The sequence below is a fragment of the Lissotriton vulgaris genome, unplaced genomic scaffold, assembly GCF_964263255.1.
Source record: "Lissotriton vulgaris unplaced genomic scaffold, aLisVul1.2 SCAFFOLD_929, whole genome shotgun sequence".
NCBI classification, from domain to species: Eukaryota; Metazoa; Chordata; class Amphibia; order Caudata; family Salamandridae; genus Lissotriton; species Lissotriton vulgaris.
The window spans coordinates 341,614-359,228 of NW_028242548.1; the positions used below are offsets into that span (position 1 = coordinate 341,614).

General features: G+C 47.9%; 1 protein-coding gene across 1 annotated transcript in view; it reads left to right on the top strand.

The window, feature by feature from the left end:
• The window catches only part of SLC41A2 (solute carrier family 41 member 2), a 416,626-nt gene that overhangs the window by 311,924 nt on the left and 87,087 nt on the right, over positions 1-17,615 (top strand). Inside the window, exon 8 of the mRNA XM_086948344.1 lies at positions 2,173-2,252. Coding sequence (XP_086804470.1) covers positions 2,173-2,252 — 80 coding nt within the window. The remainder of the gene's footprint in view (positions 1-2,172; positions 2,253-17,615) is intronic.

The window sequence follows — 17,615 nt, forward strand, 5'->3', positions numbered from 1 at the left end:
CGGGTGCTGAAAAAGTTGATTATGGATTTCTTAGACAACAAAAGATGGCTCACCTGTAAAAGAAAAATGTATTGCTTAAAATGGGTCCGGGTTTTATCCTTCACACAGGCATACAGTCATATCGATTGCAGGACCCTAGTCCTTTTTCAAGAACGCTACTGACCAGGTTTCGGGACGATACTTTTTACCACCTGATAACATTCTCTAATCTTAATGATTGGTCAAAACATCTGGGAAAATGCCCTTGCGACGGCCACTCACAGCAATCAAATATTCATTCGATTCTTTTTTGTAAATTCTTTGAGGAACCCAGGAAATTGTTTTTGAAACCAATCTTTATAAATTGGGGCATAAGAGGAAATAGGGCAGCATATTGTAAACTTAAGCAGCTGGAAACAGTCCTGGAGGTCAAAGCAGTGGCTTCTTTTTTGAGAGTTTTGATTGAATTGAGGAAGACCATGTAACTTATGAGAACTGCCTAGAGGGTCAATAAATCAATGACCCGTTTTGTGATCCTTTTAACCCTGTCCTTTATATTAAACAATTTTAAAGTTTTTATGAAACAATGAATTTTTATCTGTTTTTAAAACCATGTGTTAATAGTATCACTTCATTTATGTAACACCAGATTAGCTAGCTTTTAAGTATGGCTTGTTATTTGTAACAAAACGTCTATTTCCGGGATCGTAGCATATTTTTGTGAACTTTGCTGATTAATTGAATTGATTTTATCGAATGTATTATATACTTGTGCTTTTATGATTTTGTGTAAAAATCGAATAAAGCTGAATAAACAAAAAAAAAATAGGTTATTGAAAGGTTTGTCACATGTTTTCAAATTCCTGATGCCTCAGTGGGACCTTAATCTAGCAATTGCACAATTGTCCGCTCCTTACCATCAAGACCGCATTCTTGGTGGCAATAACATCTGCCTGAAATGTCAAGGAGCTGCAGGCATTGACTTCCAGGACTCAGACCATCTACCCATACAAGCTGGTTCTTTGCACTGGAGCTTCCTTTCTGCTGAAAATTGTAACTCCTCTTTTCATGTAGGCCAGTCCATCACTGTGCCTACTTTTTATGCTCTTGCCATATCCCTCCAAGGAATAGGAGCGCTTTCACTGTTTGGACCCAAAAAGAGCATTGCTGTTCTACCTTGACCACACAAAAGAGTTCCGGGTGGATGGCTGGGCAGAACCGGACCCTCTCCCGATGTATTGTCCTCTGCATTAAAATTTGCTAGACATTGGCCAAGGGGTGAGGGCTTGCAAGCTCAATCCACTAGATCCAAGGCTGCGACCATTGCATAGGCACTTGGAGTCTCTGTCCTGGACATCTGCCAGGCAGCAACGTGGGCCTCTCTACACACGTTCACAAAACACTATAGGCTAGAAAGTCCGGTCCGTCGGGACGGGCACTTTGCTTGTCAGTTCTGCAGGAGGTTTTGGTGTGAAATTGTTTCACAGACCCACCTCTGCAGAGTTATTGCTTGAGTATCTAATCTGAGGTAAGGAACCTACGGCTAGAAGTCTCCATCAGATGAAAAAGTTCCTTGTTCCTTGTAGCTGTATCCCTCTCTTGATTTTGAATATTTTGAGATGTTGGTTTGGGCATTTGCCAGATTCCAGTTAAAAAATATGAAACGTTTGACTGACCACGTGCTCCTAATTTCATTGTAAAGAGGTATTGGTCTTGAGGGAACACAGACGATGCAAAGTCGGGCAATGGTAGAGGACACTCAAATGGCAGTGTATAGCACATGCTTCTTAAATATTATCTTTATTTAATAGAATATGCAATAAATTGTTCAGGTGACTGATTTCAGGTCTGCCCCATGATTTTCTCTAATGTAACGGACAAGACATGAAGGTGGTACGAGAGCACTGAATTGAGCGCTAACATCTTCAATGCTCTGAGGAGCAGTGTTGTGCTACCAGTGTAATATAGGCATGGACATTAAAACAAAAAGAATTCCAAAGCTATACTAAGATTTTCTCTGACTTTTGCCGAAAACCATAGCTACGCAGGGGGTTGGGGGAGAGAGTTGGCGGGTGTATTGTCTCAGAAACAATAAAAACACTTTTGTAAAAATCATTGTTGTTACAATGAAATAAATGTTTGCGAGCTTGATGTAATTATCTGTTAAATATCGAATTTCGTTTTATTTTGTAGCATTGGTGGCCTTATATTAGACACTACGGTATCGGATCCTAACTTGGTTGGCATTGTTGTTTACACTCCAGTCATCAACGGTGAGTGATCCTAAATCGGTTCAATTCACAAGCGGTCTTTTAAACTTCCACACATGGAGCATGATACCTCCTTGTTTTTTTTTTACTTCCCCAATATAATTGTAGATGCATTTTTGTAATATTTTTTTTAACTGTGTTAAGTTATCAAAAGTACAATGTTCTATCATTGCTGATTATCTCATGTCTCAACCTTTCAAATTATTCTTGAGCCAGGCAAGTGACAGTAATGATAGCGCTTGAGATACATATGTTACATTTGTTTTTAACGTGCTTACTACAAAATGTGGATGGGTTGTGAAGGACAGCTGTCCCTGCTGATGCCAGTGATTGACGCAGCCCCTGAGCTTATGTGCACAGAAGTAGAAGCAAGTATGATGTACATTACCTTCTGTACTCTGGACTTCTTACTAACTGTTGTAGTGGAGGACAGGGTCTTCATATAGATGAGTCTGGAGCCCCTTATGTAGGAGGAAATCTCTTTCTCCCATGTTAGATTTTTACAGCCACAGATTCATAGCTTCTTTGAAGATTCCATGCTCTATCGATGCGTAATTAACTGCCTAAGTTTCTATTTATGTGTGTACACCTACACGCACACACTCGCTCACTCTCACTCTCTACATCCATGCATCATTATATTCTCTCAGCCCCCTCACTAAACATTTCAGAGCACATCCGCTTAGCCCATACATGGGTCAGTAGTATCCTTATGCCTGAAGCACATTATACCAAACTTACTCCAAGGGATGGATTGCCAAGGTAGTTTCAAAATGTGCAGATATTAAGTACATGCATCTAATGATGAAATCTTGCCCTTGACTACTCATCCTGTTGCTCAGATGTACTTTGTTTGCTGCCCTACTGAGAGTCATATGGCTCATGTTTGACTGTGTTCTACCAGATATGTAGGCAAATGACGAGTAACAGGTTGAAAAGAATAATTTTTATTTTATATTGAATGTATTCACTCACACAAGTAAATTTAGAACAAAGGTGTTATTTTTCTTAGCAACCACGTTGGTACATAAGTAGTGGCCATTTGTTAGTAACATAATGAGAGGTGAAAAATGTATGTTCTTTGACGGTTACTCCATTGATGGAACCTAGGAGGCATAGACGGACAAAACAACTAACATGGATACCTGGAGCTATGCAATACAATTCTGTAGTCTGTCTTTACGCAAAGTTTACATTTGTGTTGATTAAACAAATCTTTTTGACCAGGAACCCACAGTGCATAGTATCACAGCAGAGCATAAGAACATTCGCAGCATAGTGGTATCTAATGTATCCGGTGTAGGTAATTGGTGTTGAGTGGTACAAAACCTAAAATATTGATTGAATTTATATATGCAGATGAATATTCAATTTACCGGGGTTAGGAGACATGGTGAGGTGAAGGGTGGTCATAGACTAGAGCTTAAGCTGTGCATGTCCCAAAGATGGAAGAGGTGGACCTTGAGGAAGGACTTGAACCAAGGCTCAAAGTTTCAGGATCACGATCACTAAAAACGGTGGGCAAATTAGGGATCATGCTTCTGGGCGGAGATGTGGCTGAGGTTTGCAGTATGCAGTGCTTATGTGGTAATTTAGCAAGAGAGGTTTCCTGAGAAATAGGAAGTAAGGTGCCCCGTACGGTCTTGAAAGCAAGCAACAGAAATGTTTAGAGTGCCCGTTGTTTGGCCAATGGCCAGCAAACTTTGTGGATGTGGAAACGTGGGTCCAAGAAGTTGAAAATTGTGAAAGTGGCAAATTCAAGACAGTAGAGTGAGTACTGCAGGATGTCCCCCAGAGATAAGCACTGAAAGGAAGATACAGGTGAGTTTTTGATGTTCTAGAGTTGCAAATTTGTGTCAGTGAAGGTGATAAAAACACTGGCCTTATTTTGGAGTTGAATTCAGTACCAAGATTGCTACGAGAGTGAGTGAGAGTGGGGAAAGTCTACCTGAGGAAAAGAGATGGAGGAAGTCCGAGGGATAGGTCAAGGGGATGCCGGGTAATAGGTTATTCCATTCTTGAAGCATGTTAGGTACAGGAAGCATAGGACCATCCATTGTCTTATGGTTGTTGGTCAGCTGGAAATTGTTGTTTACAAGTAAATAAAGAGACTAGAAAGTAGATTTGACTGTAGTGAAAAATCCCTGGAGTGGATTTGGCCAAACGGAGAGCAGAGAGGGATAGATATGTAATGGGTTGATAAGGTTAGGGTGAGTAACTTAAAAAACAGGCATACAAGTGTTTTAGAGCACAAGGTAGTTGTGAAACAGGAATATATCAGTGAGTGTATGGTTGTATATTTCTTGAGCAGTGGAATTATTTAATACAATTGAAAAGCTTGAAGGATTAGTGACAAAGAGGGATAGAACGAAATGTTCCATACATTTGCTAGGAATTGATGATTTAGTTAAAGAAGATTGAGGAGGCACAGGAAGGGTTGTCACATCGAAGTATGGGGATGCACTTGGAGTGGTAAACGAGGGAATGAGGCAAAGTAGGTAAAGTAACCACGTTTTAGATGGAGAGTAAAATGTGTGAGGAGGATGTATTGAGTGTCCTCAGGGTATCTGATAAGGTTAATGTTTGAGGAAAAAATGGAGGTGTAGTTAACCAATAGGCTGGTATTAGTTGGAATGATATAAGTGGGTGATGAGAGTTTTATGGTGAATGCTGGAACTGTTGTTGAGGCGATTGAGTCTTTATGATAGGACAGTTTTCCTAAATTAGTGAAGTGGACAGGATATTCAAAGTTGCAGTTTATCTGCTGTCACACAGTGATCCTCTGACACAAGCAGTCTCACAAATGTAGCCCCACATATATGGAGAGCCTCCAGTGCAAGCACATACTCCTCGCAGAGTCCCGCCCAGTCCCTCTCACACAGAGCTTCTTAGAGATATATGCTACAACACAATCATCTTTTCTGACGTTAGCAGAGAGACTTATGAAACGCAGTTAATGTTACAGACTATGCCACTTTGCTCTTGGCCACATAATGAGACCCATTCCTACTGGCCTTTTACATGGAAAGACCTAACATGTGTGTAATTAAAGTCTAGTCCTAGTGGCCTTTCAAAGGCACTGACATTTTGACAGCTGAACCTATTTCATTTATATACTTTAAAAAAAATTAAACAATATATTAAGTTTCCATTGTCGGTAAAACAACATTATATGGCTTTATCACAGGATCCACTCCTCGCAACAAGGAATGATTTGACAGAAAACAGCTGTACACCACATTTTCTGTCTCTAATATTGTCTATTTACATTACATCCACATTGTACCTCGTAGTCGTCCCATATTTCAGTCCATTGTCTAGGGCAGCCTCTGCCTTCATAGACTTGCCTTTTAGTTAACATACACTAGTCTGTCCTTTTTCCACTTATTCAACTTATCCCACTGGCTAGAAATTTTTATTTTTTTGATGTCATCAAGCCACGGGTGATGAGCAATTTTTGGTATTTTGAAGGTCCTCCCTCCCCCCAGATGTCCAACATGGTGGCCCCAGGCATGTCTGGCACTTGTTGACCTGTGACCTCTCTCAGGCACGCATAGTCTCCCCCACCCACCCACAAAAGGGTTCCAGAGCGGGGCACTACAAGAGCTGGTGGGAAAAGGTGCCTGTCTGACAGCTGGCCCGTAGGCATATGTCCAACATCGCTTGCCCCATTTTAAATTGGAGGACTCTTGTATAGTAGGACCTATGTAGAATGTGCAGCTGCAAAAGCCTGAACCCTGCTGGGATTGCAATAATCTGCAGAAATCAGTGCTTCCCCGCATATCTCCTCGTCGAGCTCACTAAGATCGTCTTCCCAGGCCGCTTTTAGTTGGGTTTGTGGGTCAGTGAAGTTGAAAATAATTTTTCTGTATGTGACAGAAATTGCCTGTGTGAGTAGAGGCTCGTTGAGCAACCTATCCTCTAGTGGTGAGGATTTGTCGATCTCTGTGTAATCTTGTATATGTGTTTGTTCTGCGTGTCAAATCTGGTAGTATTGAAAGTCCTCTGTTCTCTAGCTCATATTCCGCTTGTATAATCACCCATGGCATCATATCCCTTTCTCTCCACACATCCCCCAGGGTATTGATTCAAATTGTGTGCCTCCCAATGAAGTTAGTGAGAGTCCTCTCACCTCTGCGGAGGCATCACAGTCCCAGAGTGGGGCTCCTCCGGGTGTTAGTCTCCCATGCCAATCCAGATATTTAGTCGCCGCCCTCCAGGTGTCTACCACAACTCTTGTGTGGCTTGGAAGTGATCTCGCAGACTTTGAGCTGTACAGGGCCCCCGGATATCCTCTCTTCTCCATTGGTCCCTCCCCATGTCATCTCTCCATGATAGCTCCTCCTGAGGGGAAACGCCCATACATTGATCAAAATAAGTTGTGAGGCCCAATAATACTTTCAGATATATGGGAGTGCAATACCCCTTCATAGACTTACCTCATAAGTTTGGCTAGAGCAATCATTGCCCCCCATACTCCATAGGAGGAGCCAAAGCTCCCCCTCCACCCTGCAAAAATACTTCTGTCGGATTTTGGATGGGTGTTCTGGAGTACTTACAACAATTTATGGAGGTTAATCGTCTTGTACAGACCTGCATGACCACATAGCGCCCAGGAGAGGGGTGGGTAGGGGAGGGGGTCATCTCCAGTGTTTTACATACCTTGTAAACTGTTCTAATACCAATATGAATGTGCTTTCAAGAACTGTTCTGGGTCCTTTGCAATATATATGTGCCTAGATATTTAAAGCCCTTTTTTTCTATGACAATCTTATCGAAATGGGCGGAGTGCCTAGTCTATTTAGTAAGTGGATACAACAGACATTTGCCCCGGTTAATTCTGAATCCTGAGTAGTTGTCGACATTTAAAAGATGTGCAGGATTCTAGGGATTGTTTTGTCAGGTTTCACCATATAGAGGAGGATATCATCTGCATACAGTGATATACGCTCATTCCACCCTTCTCCCAAGCCATGAACCAATGGGTCCTTTTTAGGTCTCGCTGAACCAATGCGTAAGCATTGTTCGGCGAGATTCTAGTAAGGCTTCCGAAAAGTCTCCCCAAACTGCGGATTAGGCACAGTTCAAGTGAGCCAGGCGCGTGCACATCACCAGCCACATCGCACTCCATACACTATTAGTCTGCGACTTCAAAGCAAGCCCCCCCCCAATCAGACTTCAAAGGAATGCGCTCCCGCCCCGCGCTCCCCTGCCCCAGCAATGCTTGGGCTCCTCTCGGCTGCATACATTACACGCCAGTGCCCCCCACGCTGCGGTCTACCAGGGCAGAGGATGTGCACACGTACAACTGGCGACACATTAGCACGTTTCCTGCTTCATCGCTTAACGCCTCAGACACAGGAGATGAGCACGCGTCTTGCTGGTGCCATATGATACATCTCTTCTTTCCTTTCTCAACACCTCACAAGCAGGAAATGGGGGCACGTCTCAATAGCGCCATGTTACCACACCTCTTACTTTTTAAGGGAACCACAAAACAAGGTTAATATATACGACAGTTTAGTGTCAATGCGTTTTATTCATTTTTGTTTGCTTTATATAAGCGCCCTTAACCCATAATTTACTACCCTCCTTCCCCCATACTTCTCCCTTTCCCTCTCCACGTCGCCGCCCAGCAGCACTTTAGCCTAATTTTATACCGCATAGTACATTTCCAAATACAGTGCGCTAAGCACTACAAATGCGTTTTCTTTATGTAATGTTTACTTCATAAAACCGCCCCTAACCCATTATTTACTACCTCCCCCCCTTGCCCCTTTTCCTCTCCACGTCGCCACCCGTCAGTACTCTCACAACTTACAGCTCATGTCTGACACAAATTAAATTTACACATGCCCCCACAATCTTTCCCCATAACCAACTACATACGTCTCCGGCATTGCTATAATTTATCGCACCGCTTTACCCATTGCTAAACAGCAAACAAAAAACCGCACTAGAAATTATTACAAAGCCAAAGCCTTTCTGCTCTGTTTTGTACATACTGCTTCATAAACACAAGAAGAGTGGATCGTAAAAGTGCTTAGCACACCAAAATGCGTTTTATTTATTTCATGTTTGCTTCATATAGGCGGCCTTAACCCATAATTTACTACCCCTCCACCACCATACTTGCTCCTTTCCCTCTCCACGTTGATCTCAGCAGCACTGAAAGCAAATTTCATAGCGCATACGGCATTCCCAAATACAATGCGCTAAACACATCAAAAAACGTTTTATTTATGCAATGTTTACTTCATATAAGCGCCCCTAACCCCTGATTATTCTTTCTCCCCCACTTTCCCTCTCCACGTTTACACCCTGAACCACTCTTACAACTTACCTCTCATGCATTGCACAAATTATATTTACAAATGCCCCCACGATCTTTGCCCATAACCAACAACATACGCCTCCGGAATTACGATAATTTACCGCACCACTTTAATGATTTCTAAAAAACAAACAAAAAAACGCGCTGCAAATTATTACAAGGCCTTTCTATACTACACCACATACACGTACTCTTTATTCTTCGCATAACTTACTGTTTATCAAACTTCTTCAATACTGTTTCTCAAAGCTTATCCGTCCCTTGCAAAACACACTTTATAAATGCATGCACAAAAACACTGAGTTTTCTCACGTACAACGCCTACAGTACCTCAGTAAACTCCAAAACAACCTTTACTTTTCTAAAACTCCACATTCAAATATAGTCCTGCATGTACCTTCTGTTTTTCTCTGTGTCTGTTATTAACACACACAATGCTCCTTTGCGCACACAATACTCTCAATAAAGTTTTGTACGTACTACTTTTCACAGACGCAAGCGGGGGTTAATCATTAAAATGCTGCCGGACGGTCACATGGGTAGGTAAAGAGGCAGGGTAGTACGTAGTAAAATATATGTTTCAGACGCTTACAAATAAATAAACATTTAAATACAGAACACAAACTTCACTGCGCATACTGCATTACGAAATATCTGAAAGACACGTTAGTGATAGAATATCCCCAGGCGTCAGACTGGATCCGGAAATTTTTGCGTAGCAATACCCCTGCGCGTCGGTAGGCGTCGTTTGCAGCTCCGCGTCCGTCGCCGGCATCGTTAGCGCCGGAATGACATCGTCGGAGTACTTAGACGCCGCCCATGCGCGCTGACGTCAGTTCTTCTTTTTTCGCGCCAGCTAGCGCAGATCCGGAGAAGCTCTACCCCTAGTCATTTTTTGACTAAACTTTTGATCTTTTGATCATTCTTTTTCCTCGAGTCTTCGACTCTATCGTTGCCGGTAGGGATGCCGGGTTCAAACCCTGCTCGAAGTGCGACCGACTGATGTCTGTCACGGACCCCCATCGCTGGTGCCTGAAGTGCCTAGGCCTCAATCACGACGACCGCACCTGCTCTGACTGCCGGGCCCTGACGTCGAAGGTTAGGCGGGAGTGGTCCCGCAAGCGGCTCGAGCTCCGGCAGTCGGCCCCGCGCCACTCCAGGTCCCGGTCCCACCGGAGGTCGAGCGACAGGTCACGAAGTCGGGAGTCATCGCAGCTCCGGTAGTGGACACCGGTCGTCAGGCTCCAAGTCCTCAGGTAAGAGGCATGAGAGGTCGGAGAGACGTCATCGTTCCTCCGACCCACCCCGACGCTCACACGATGCGGCCGGGGGCTCAGGCGACACTGCCCACGCCGCTCTGTGGGAGTCGCAAGCGTCGCCGCCTGCCCCACACCTTTGGGTCCCTGGGCACGGCGCGCCGCCGGAGATCGAGCGGTACCTCATGGCCATGAGGCCCTCCCTCCTCAGTCGGGTTCCGTTAAAGTTAACTCGAGCCTCAGCATCACAAATGAATGCTGCCACCACAGACACAAGTCTGACCTCCTGCTGCTGGGAGTCCTTCCAGCGAGGGAGGCTTGGACAAAGGGTTTCCTGCCTTGGGAGGTGCTAGCACCACCCCAGACAGGATTTTGTGTATTAGGTAGGACAGGACTCAAAGGAATGAGACCTGCCGGGGCACACAAGGTGCCCTGTGCATACACCGGTCAGAACCAGTTCCTGGGGCACTCCAGCCCCAGAGTTGGTGACAGACCGGACAAAGGAAAGGGGGTGTAACCACCCCCCTTCCTGGTCCCACCCAGAGGAGGGACCTAATCGTAGTGCAGCCCCCTTTAGCTGAATAAAGGTAGGAGCGGGTCCCATTCCAAATCAGATTAATCTTGACAACTTCCACGAAGAAACTCTTGACCTTCGACCTCCTGATCTCCAGAAGACTCTCCCCTATGGTCAGGGAGTGACCATCCTGCTTCCCAGGCACCATCAAGCTCCTGTGCGGTTTGCTGCAAGTCCTTCCATCCCAGAATCCGACGACCCAGCTCGACAAGACCCGGACCTCCAGACCTCTCTGACCTCTACCCACATCCACAGCACAGCTGGGACCCGTGGGTGCGACGAGCAACGTGGAGACGGCATTCTTGGGAAAACCTGCACAGCGCTTCCAGCACGACCGCCGAGGGATCCTCGAGTGAGTGCACTGGGGTTTGAGAAGCCCTACACCGACGCAGCTCCTGCACCAAAGACCAGCCCCCCCAGCATCCACGAGATCTGCGTGGGGCCCTTTTGCCTGGTTGCTGCTCTTCCTGTTGTCTGGTCACTCGCCGGCTGGCCTGCGACGTCTGAGACGCCCACCCGAAGAATCCGACACTGCTAGTCTGGTCCCCCAGACTGGCCCTTGCTTCCCTGTCAACGAGAAGCACCCCGGACCCTCCTGGTCCGCACCAGACGCCATCTTTGCTCCACCGCGTGGCTTGCATTTGCCAAGTCCTACTGTCCAGATCGACGATCCGACACCGCCAACAGCAGCAGACTACGTGGGACAGCTCGTGCCTCCAGCCTGGTCGTGAAGAACAGCTCCTGGTCCACACAGCTGAAGAGAGGCGCCCCTCCCTTCACCTGACTGCGGCGACAGCACCTGGTTCCCTCCTGGTTCCAGCACCGTCACTGGCTAGTGACCGAGACTCTGTCCCCTTCCCTTTCAGGACTTCTTCCTTCCAGTTCCATCCTTGGAACCACCGGACTCCTCCATCTGGCTGCCTGCCAGCAACTCCTTGTTTCAGGCATCACCGGGATCAACGCAGCAAACCTGACGCAACTTCAGCCCTATGCACCCGCAGCCTGTGGGTTAGGTAACTAAAGCTTCTAGGTGCTGAAGTCTGTGTACACTATCCTAGTGTCTAGGTCCACTGTTGTTTTCCCTCCATCCGGCCGGGTTCGTCCGGAATCCGTAACTTTCTGAACTGTACGATCCATAGACGTTGGTACGCATCCCGCGTGAGAGTTTCCACTCTGCACGTAAGTCCCGTGGGCCTCCTGCTCCTTACTTACCCAGTTTGTAGCGTAGTCCCAGCGATCCTCCAGCCTCTGATCTCCTTACAGTACTTTCCTTCCTCGCATTCCATTGTTTTGAGTATATGGTTTGCCGTGCCCCTAGGGCGCACTTGTAAATATTGTGCGAACTCGTATTTCCTTTAGAGCATTGTCATGTGCTTAGCCCTCTGATCTCATAAAGAGCTCAGAGGTGTATGTTAGTTAATAAATATCTGTTTATTTTCATAACAACCTGTGTGGTGTCCTTTCATGTGGTATTCAAGGGGTTATATGTGGTAAAACAGCTGGCTTCACATGCCATTCAGAGTTTAGCCTAAAGACTGCTTTTGTCCACGCTACTAGGATAGCTGGTCTATAAGGTTGACTTACAACCAATCACCATAAGGGTTGTTTGGACTGATACAAGGTGGTCACTAGAACTAGTGAACATCATATATCAGGCCAACTTCTCACAAACAGGACTGGACATATGAGCTTGGGGAGGCCAGAGGTCTTAACACATCGCCAGACACTGGATTTATCTCTCCTCCGACTGTGGCTTCGGAGGAGGGGTCTACATATAGTGTAGTGTTGACGAAGGCAGCCAAGGCCTTACACCTTGAGCTCCCCGTCGCGGCCGTGAAGACTAACCTCCTCACTGAGGTCCTCAAACCGCAGTCAAGCTCCAGCGAGCCTCTTCTGCCGTTCAATGAGGCCTTATGTGACGTTCTTGTGGGCACTTGGTCCAAGCCCGCCACAGGCCCGCCTGTGGATAGGAACGTGGTCAGACGCTACCGCCCGGCCCCGGGCGACCCATGCTTTTTGTCCACCGATCCCACCCCCGAGAGCCTGGTGATCCAGGCCTCCAATTCCCAGACCGCATTCCTGTCGGCCCCGCCCGACCGGGAATCCAAGTGATACGAACAGTTCGGGAAGAAAGTGTTCTCGTCTGTAAGCTTAGGGCGGCGGTCTGTAAATACCACCTGTCTCTTGGGCCGCTACACCCACACTCTGTGGGACACGGTTGCGGAGGTGCTGCCACAATGTCCGGAGGAGGTCCGGGCTAAACTCGCCCAAACCCTTGCGGAGGGCCGAGATGCAGCGCGTTATTCCATCCGGTGTGGGCTGGATACAACTGACTCACTGGGCAGGGCAATGGGAACGACGGTGGCGGTTCGACGCCACGCCTGGTTGAGGTCCGCCAACTTCTCGGCCGATGTCCAGGCCGCACTTCTGGACATGCCGTTCGATGGCCGTCGCCTCTTCGGCGACAAGGCAGACCATGCGCTGGAACGTTTTAAGGACTCCAAGGCTACGGCCAAGTCCTTGGGCCTCTCGGCCCCACGCCAGCAGATGGGTGCCTTTCGCTCCTTTCGTGGCCACGGAAGGGGCGCCCCCACACGTGCTGCCAGCCACATGCCGCAAAATGTTCAACAGCGCGCTGGCGGCCGTGGAAACCGCAGTGGCGGTGGTCGGGGACAACGGCAAGGCCAGTCCACACCTCCCTCCACAGCACCCGCCTCAAAACAGGGTTCGCCATCACCTCTCCCACTGGCGCACTATCACATCGGACAGGTGGGTGCTGCAGTTAGTCCGAAGGGGCTACTCCCTCCCCTTCGAGGCGACCCCTCCATCCATGTCACCGCAATGCCACCGCGTGTCGGGGGATCACTTGCAACTTCTGCAAGAGGAAGTCACGGCCCTTCTGGCCAAGGGGGCCATCGAGCGCGTTCCTGGGCCAGAAGTAGGGTGTGGATGTTACTCCCACTACTTTCTGGTACCCAAGAAGGGCAAAGGGGACCTACGCCCTATCTTGGACCTGCGGAACGTCAACGGCTTCCTCCGGAAGGAGAAGTTCAAGATGCTGACTTTGGCTCAGGTCCTAGCTGCCTTGGACCCAGAAGACTGGCTGGTAGCGTTGGACTTGCAGGACGCTTATTTCCACATCCCCGTCCTGCCGGCCAACCGGCGTTACCTGCGGTTCACGGTAGGCCAAGAGCACTTTAAGTTTACCAAGCTCCCCTTCGGCCTTACCAGCGCCCCATGGGTGTTCACGAAGGTGATGGCGGTGGTCGCAGCTCATCTGCGCAGGTTAGGGGTGTCAGTCTTCCCCTACCTAGACAACTGGTTGTTGAAGGCGGGCTCGCCCCAGACAGTCGTCAGCCACCTCCAGACTACGGCCGACCTCCTGCATTTGCTGGGGTTCTCCATCAATGTGCCGAAGTCGCACCTGTGTCCCTCTCAGAAGCTCCTCTTCATCGGAGCGGTTCTCGACTCGGCGCAGTTTTGGGTTTACCCTCCCGAACAGCGGGTTCGGCACATGCAGGCTCTGATTCCCGTCTTTCAGCCGTTATCCCGAGTCTCGGTCAGGTTGACGCTGCGGCTTCTGGGGCTGATGGCCTCCTGCATCCTTCTGGTGCATCATGCCCGGTGGCGGATGCGGGCTCTGCAGTGGGACCTGAAGTTTCAGTGGGCCCAGCATCAGGGCAACCTGTCCGATCATGTCTTGATCTCGGAGGGGACTGCGAGACAACTGCAGTGGTGGCTCACGGACCGCGACTGGGTCAGTGGCAGATCCCTCTCCCTACACCACCCGGAGCACGTGGTTGTGACGGATGCATCCCTCCAGGGCTGGGGAGACCACATGGGAGAGGCGGAGATCAGAGGCCTCTGGTCTCCGGCGGAGTCCCGGCTCCATATCAACCTTTTGGTGCTGCGGGCAATTCGTCTAGCACTGAAGGCATTCCTCCCCTCTGTCAGGGGGAGTTTAGTGCAGGTGTTCACGGACAACAACTCCGCCATGTGGTACTGCAACGATCAAGGCGGGGTGGGGTCGTGGACCCTATGCCAGGAGGCTCTGCGCCTCTGGCAGTGGCTGGAACATCAGGGCGTGACCCTGGTGGTTCAACACCTGGCAGGCTCTCTAAATGCCAGGGCGGATGAACTCAACCGTTGGTGCATGATGGATCACGAATTGCGTCTGAACTCGGACGTGGCGCAAGGCCTCTTTCAGCAATGGGGAGAGCCTTGGTTAGATCTATTCGCCACAGAAGAGAACGCGCAATGTCATCAGTTCTGCACGTTGAATTTCCAAGGCGGCACTCACTCGGAGAGTGGAGTTGCGGTCTATTGTACGCCTTTCCGCCTATACCACTTCTGCCCAGGCGCGACCGGGCCCAGGTTATCCTTGTGGCTCCGGACTGGGCACGAAGATACTGGTATCCAGAGCTACTCAGCATGTCAGTTGATCCCCCGATTTGTCTGCCTCTTCGGGAGGACCTTCTGTCGCAGCAGCAGGGGACGGTCCTGCACCCGAACCTGTCCAGTCTCCACCTACAAGCTTGGAGATTGAGCGGCGGCAGTTGAGGCCATTTGACTTGCCTCCCGAAGTCTGTGATATCATTCTGGCAGCCAGGCGTCCCTCCACAAAGTCGGTATACGCCTGCAGGTGGAACAGATTTGTGGCATGGTGCACAGCAAAGGCTGTGAACCCTCTCTCTGCACCCCTTTCTGAAGTTCTACTCTTCCTTCTTTCCCTTGCCCAGCAGGGCTCTGCTCTGGGCACTCTTAAGGGGTACCTTTCTGCTCTTTCCACCTTCTTACGGCTACCTGATCAGCCTTCCTTATTCAAGTCCCCCATTGTAAATATATTTCTGAAGGGCATCGCACACATGTTCCCTCCTGTTCCCTACGTGATGCCCCAGTGGGACTTGAATCTTGTACTAACTTATCTAATGTGTGCTCCCTTTGAGCCGCTCCATAACTGTCCTCTCCGTCTTCTTACCCTGAAGACTGCTTTCCTGGTTGCCATCACCTCTGCCAGGAGAGTGAGTGAGCTCCAGGCTTTTTCTTCTACTCCACCTTTCCTCTCTGTTCATCCGGACAAGGTTGTGTTGCGGACAAGACCTTCCTTTCTGCCCAAGGTTGTCACGGCCTTCCACGTCGGGCAGTCCATTACCTTGCCCACCTTCTTTCCGCCTCCGCATCCCTCGAAAGAGGAAGAGAGGCTCCACGGTCTGGACCCAAAACGTGCGCTCACTTATTACCTAGATCGCACACGCCAGTTCCGGGTTGATGACCAACTCTTTGTTGGTTACGTGGGCGCGAAGAAGGGAAAGGCGGTACACAAGAGGACCATTTCGCGGTGGATCATCTTGTGTATTCAGGCATGTTACTCCATGGCCAAAAAGGAGCCCCATGCTGGATTGCGGGCTCATTCCACTCGAGCCAAGGCAACAACAACTGCCTTGGGCCGAGGAGTCCCCTTACAGGACATTTGCCAGGCAGCTACGTGGGCCTCGCTGCACATTTTCGCAAGACACTACTGCATGGACAGTCAAGACCGGCGGGATGGCTTTTTTGTCCGTTCCGTCCTCCAGGACTTTGTGGTGTGATATTGGTTTACAGACCCAACACCGGGGTTGGTATTGCTGGGGTATCTATTCTAAGGTAAGGAATCTATCACTAACGTGTCTCTTTCAGATGCACAAGTTACTACTTGTGTAACGATATAGCTGTAAGTGACATTAGTTAGTGATAGATTCCTTACTGACCTACCCATCCTCCCCGTTCTGCGAACCGATATCTAGGGTTAAGGTCATCCCTTTTCAGGGCCCTAGTTTCATGGCACCAGTGTTGGTTCTATCATGGCTCTGCGTATCTGGCGCGGAAAAGCTGTGTATCAGAACTGACGTCAGCGTGCATGGGCGGCGTCTAAGTACTCCGACAACTTCATTCCGGCGCTAACGACGGACGCGGAGCCGCAAACGACGCCTACCGACGCGCAGGGGTATTGCTACGTAAAAATTTCCGGATCCAGTCTGACGCCTGGGGATATTCTAAGGTAAGGAATCTATCACTAACTAATGTCTCTTACACAAGTAGTAACTAGTGCACCATGAGGAACGCGCAACTAACTACGCTTTATTTATTTAAATATTTATTACGTAGAAGCGTCCCCAATCCATAATTTACTACTCCACATCCTACCCATCTCCCTCCCCACGTCTCCACCTAGCAGTAATGCCACAACCAACCGCCCCTGCATAGCACAAGATATTTTTACACATGCACCCACAGTCTTTGACCAGAAGCAACAACATAGTCCTCCGTTAATATACAAGAATTACACACACACTGCTTTGTCAGCCTACTAATTTATTAACAAACTTTCTCCTTTTAGCCTTACTATACGTTTTTCGCCCTATTTAAAAATATACCATTTACATCTTTCAAAGGCTTTTTATTAAGTTCCTTACTTGCAAGTTACCTTTTAACGCTGCATACTAACATTTTTTCCCTCTCTTAAAACACTTTACAAGTATACCTCATCCGCAACCTATATCTTAATATTATCTACACAGACTTTACCCTACAGGGACTAAGCTTACCCTCCATTGTCCGCATGTAACAGCTCGCTCACAAACAACAGACTCCAACAAACATCAATTAGCACTTTCAGATTTTACTAAACGCTTCTTATTGGAACTCTCTCATGCCCCTCATCCATTATAAAACTTACACTGCTTTTCATATTCCTAAAAAGTACGTTTTACCTATTCTCAGCTAACATTTTCCTAACCACCTCTAACAACACTTCACTACAGCCATCTGCCACAATTATATTTCTTTTACTTTAGCACACTCATTAGCATGTACTACAAAAGCTATCGGTCATCACAATGCTGCCAGGCACTAACGTACAGAGGTACAAACACTAGTGGGAGGTACTAAACTACAGATAAGAGCAGCTAACAAGCAAGTTACATTCAATAAATATATCAAATTAGGTTACACGCACTGCATTGCATTTGGCAATGCAGTATGTGCGCCCCAAATCGTTGTATTTCTTATCATGTTAACTTACATAAAAGCGTACCTAATCAGCTTTTGCTACCACCTACCCACCCTGCTATTCCCTCTTCCACGTCCTTCCCCCACAGCACTCATTCTACCAACCGCTCCTACTGTGCAAATAACAAGTACGTTCAAATCCGCACAGCAATACT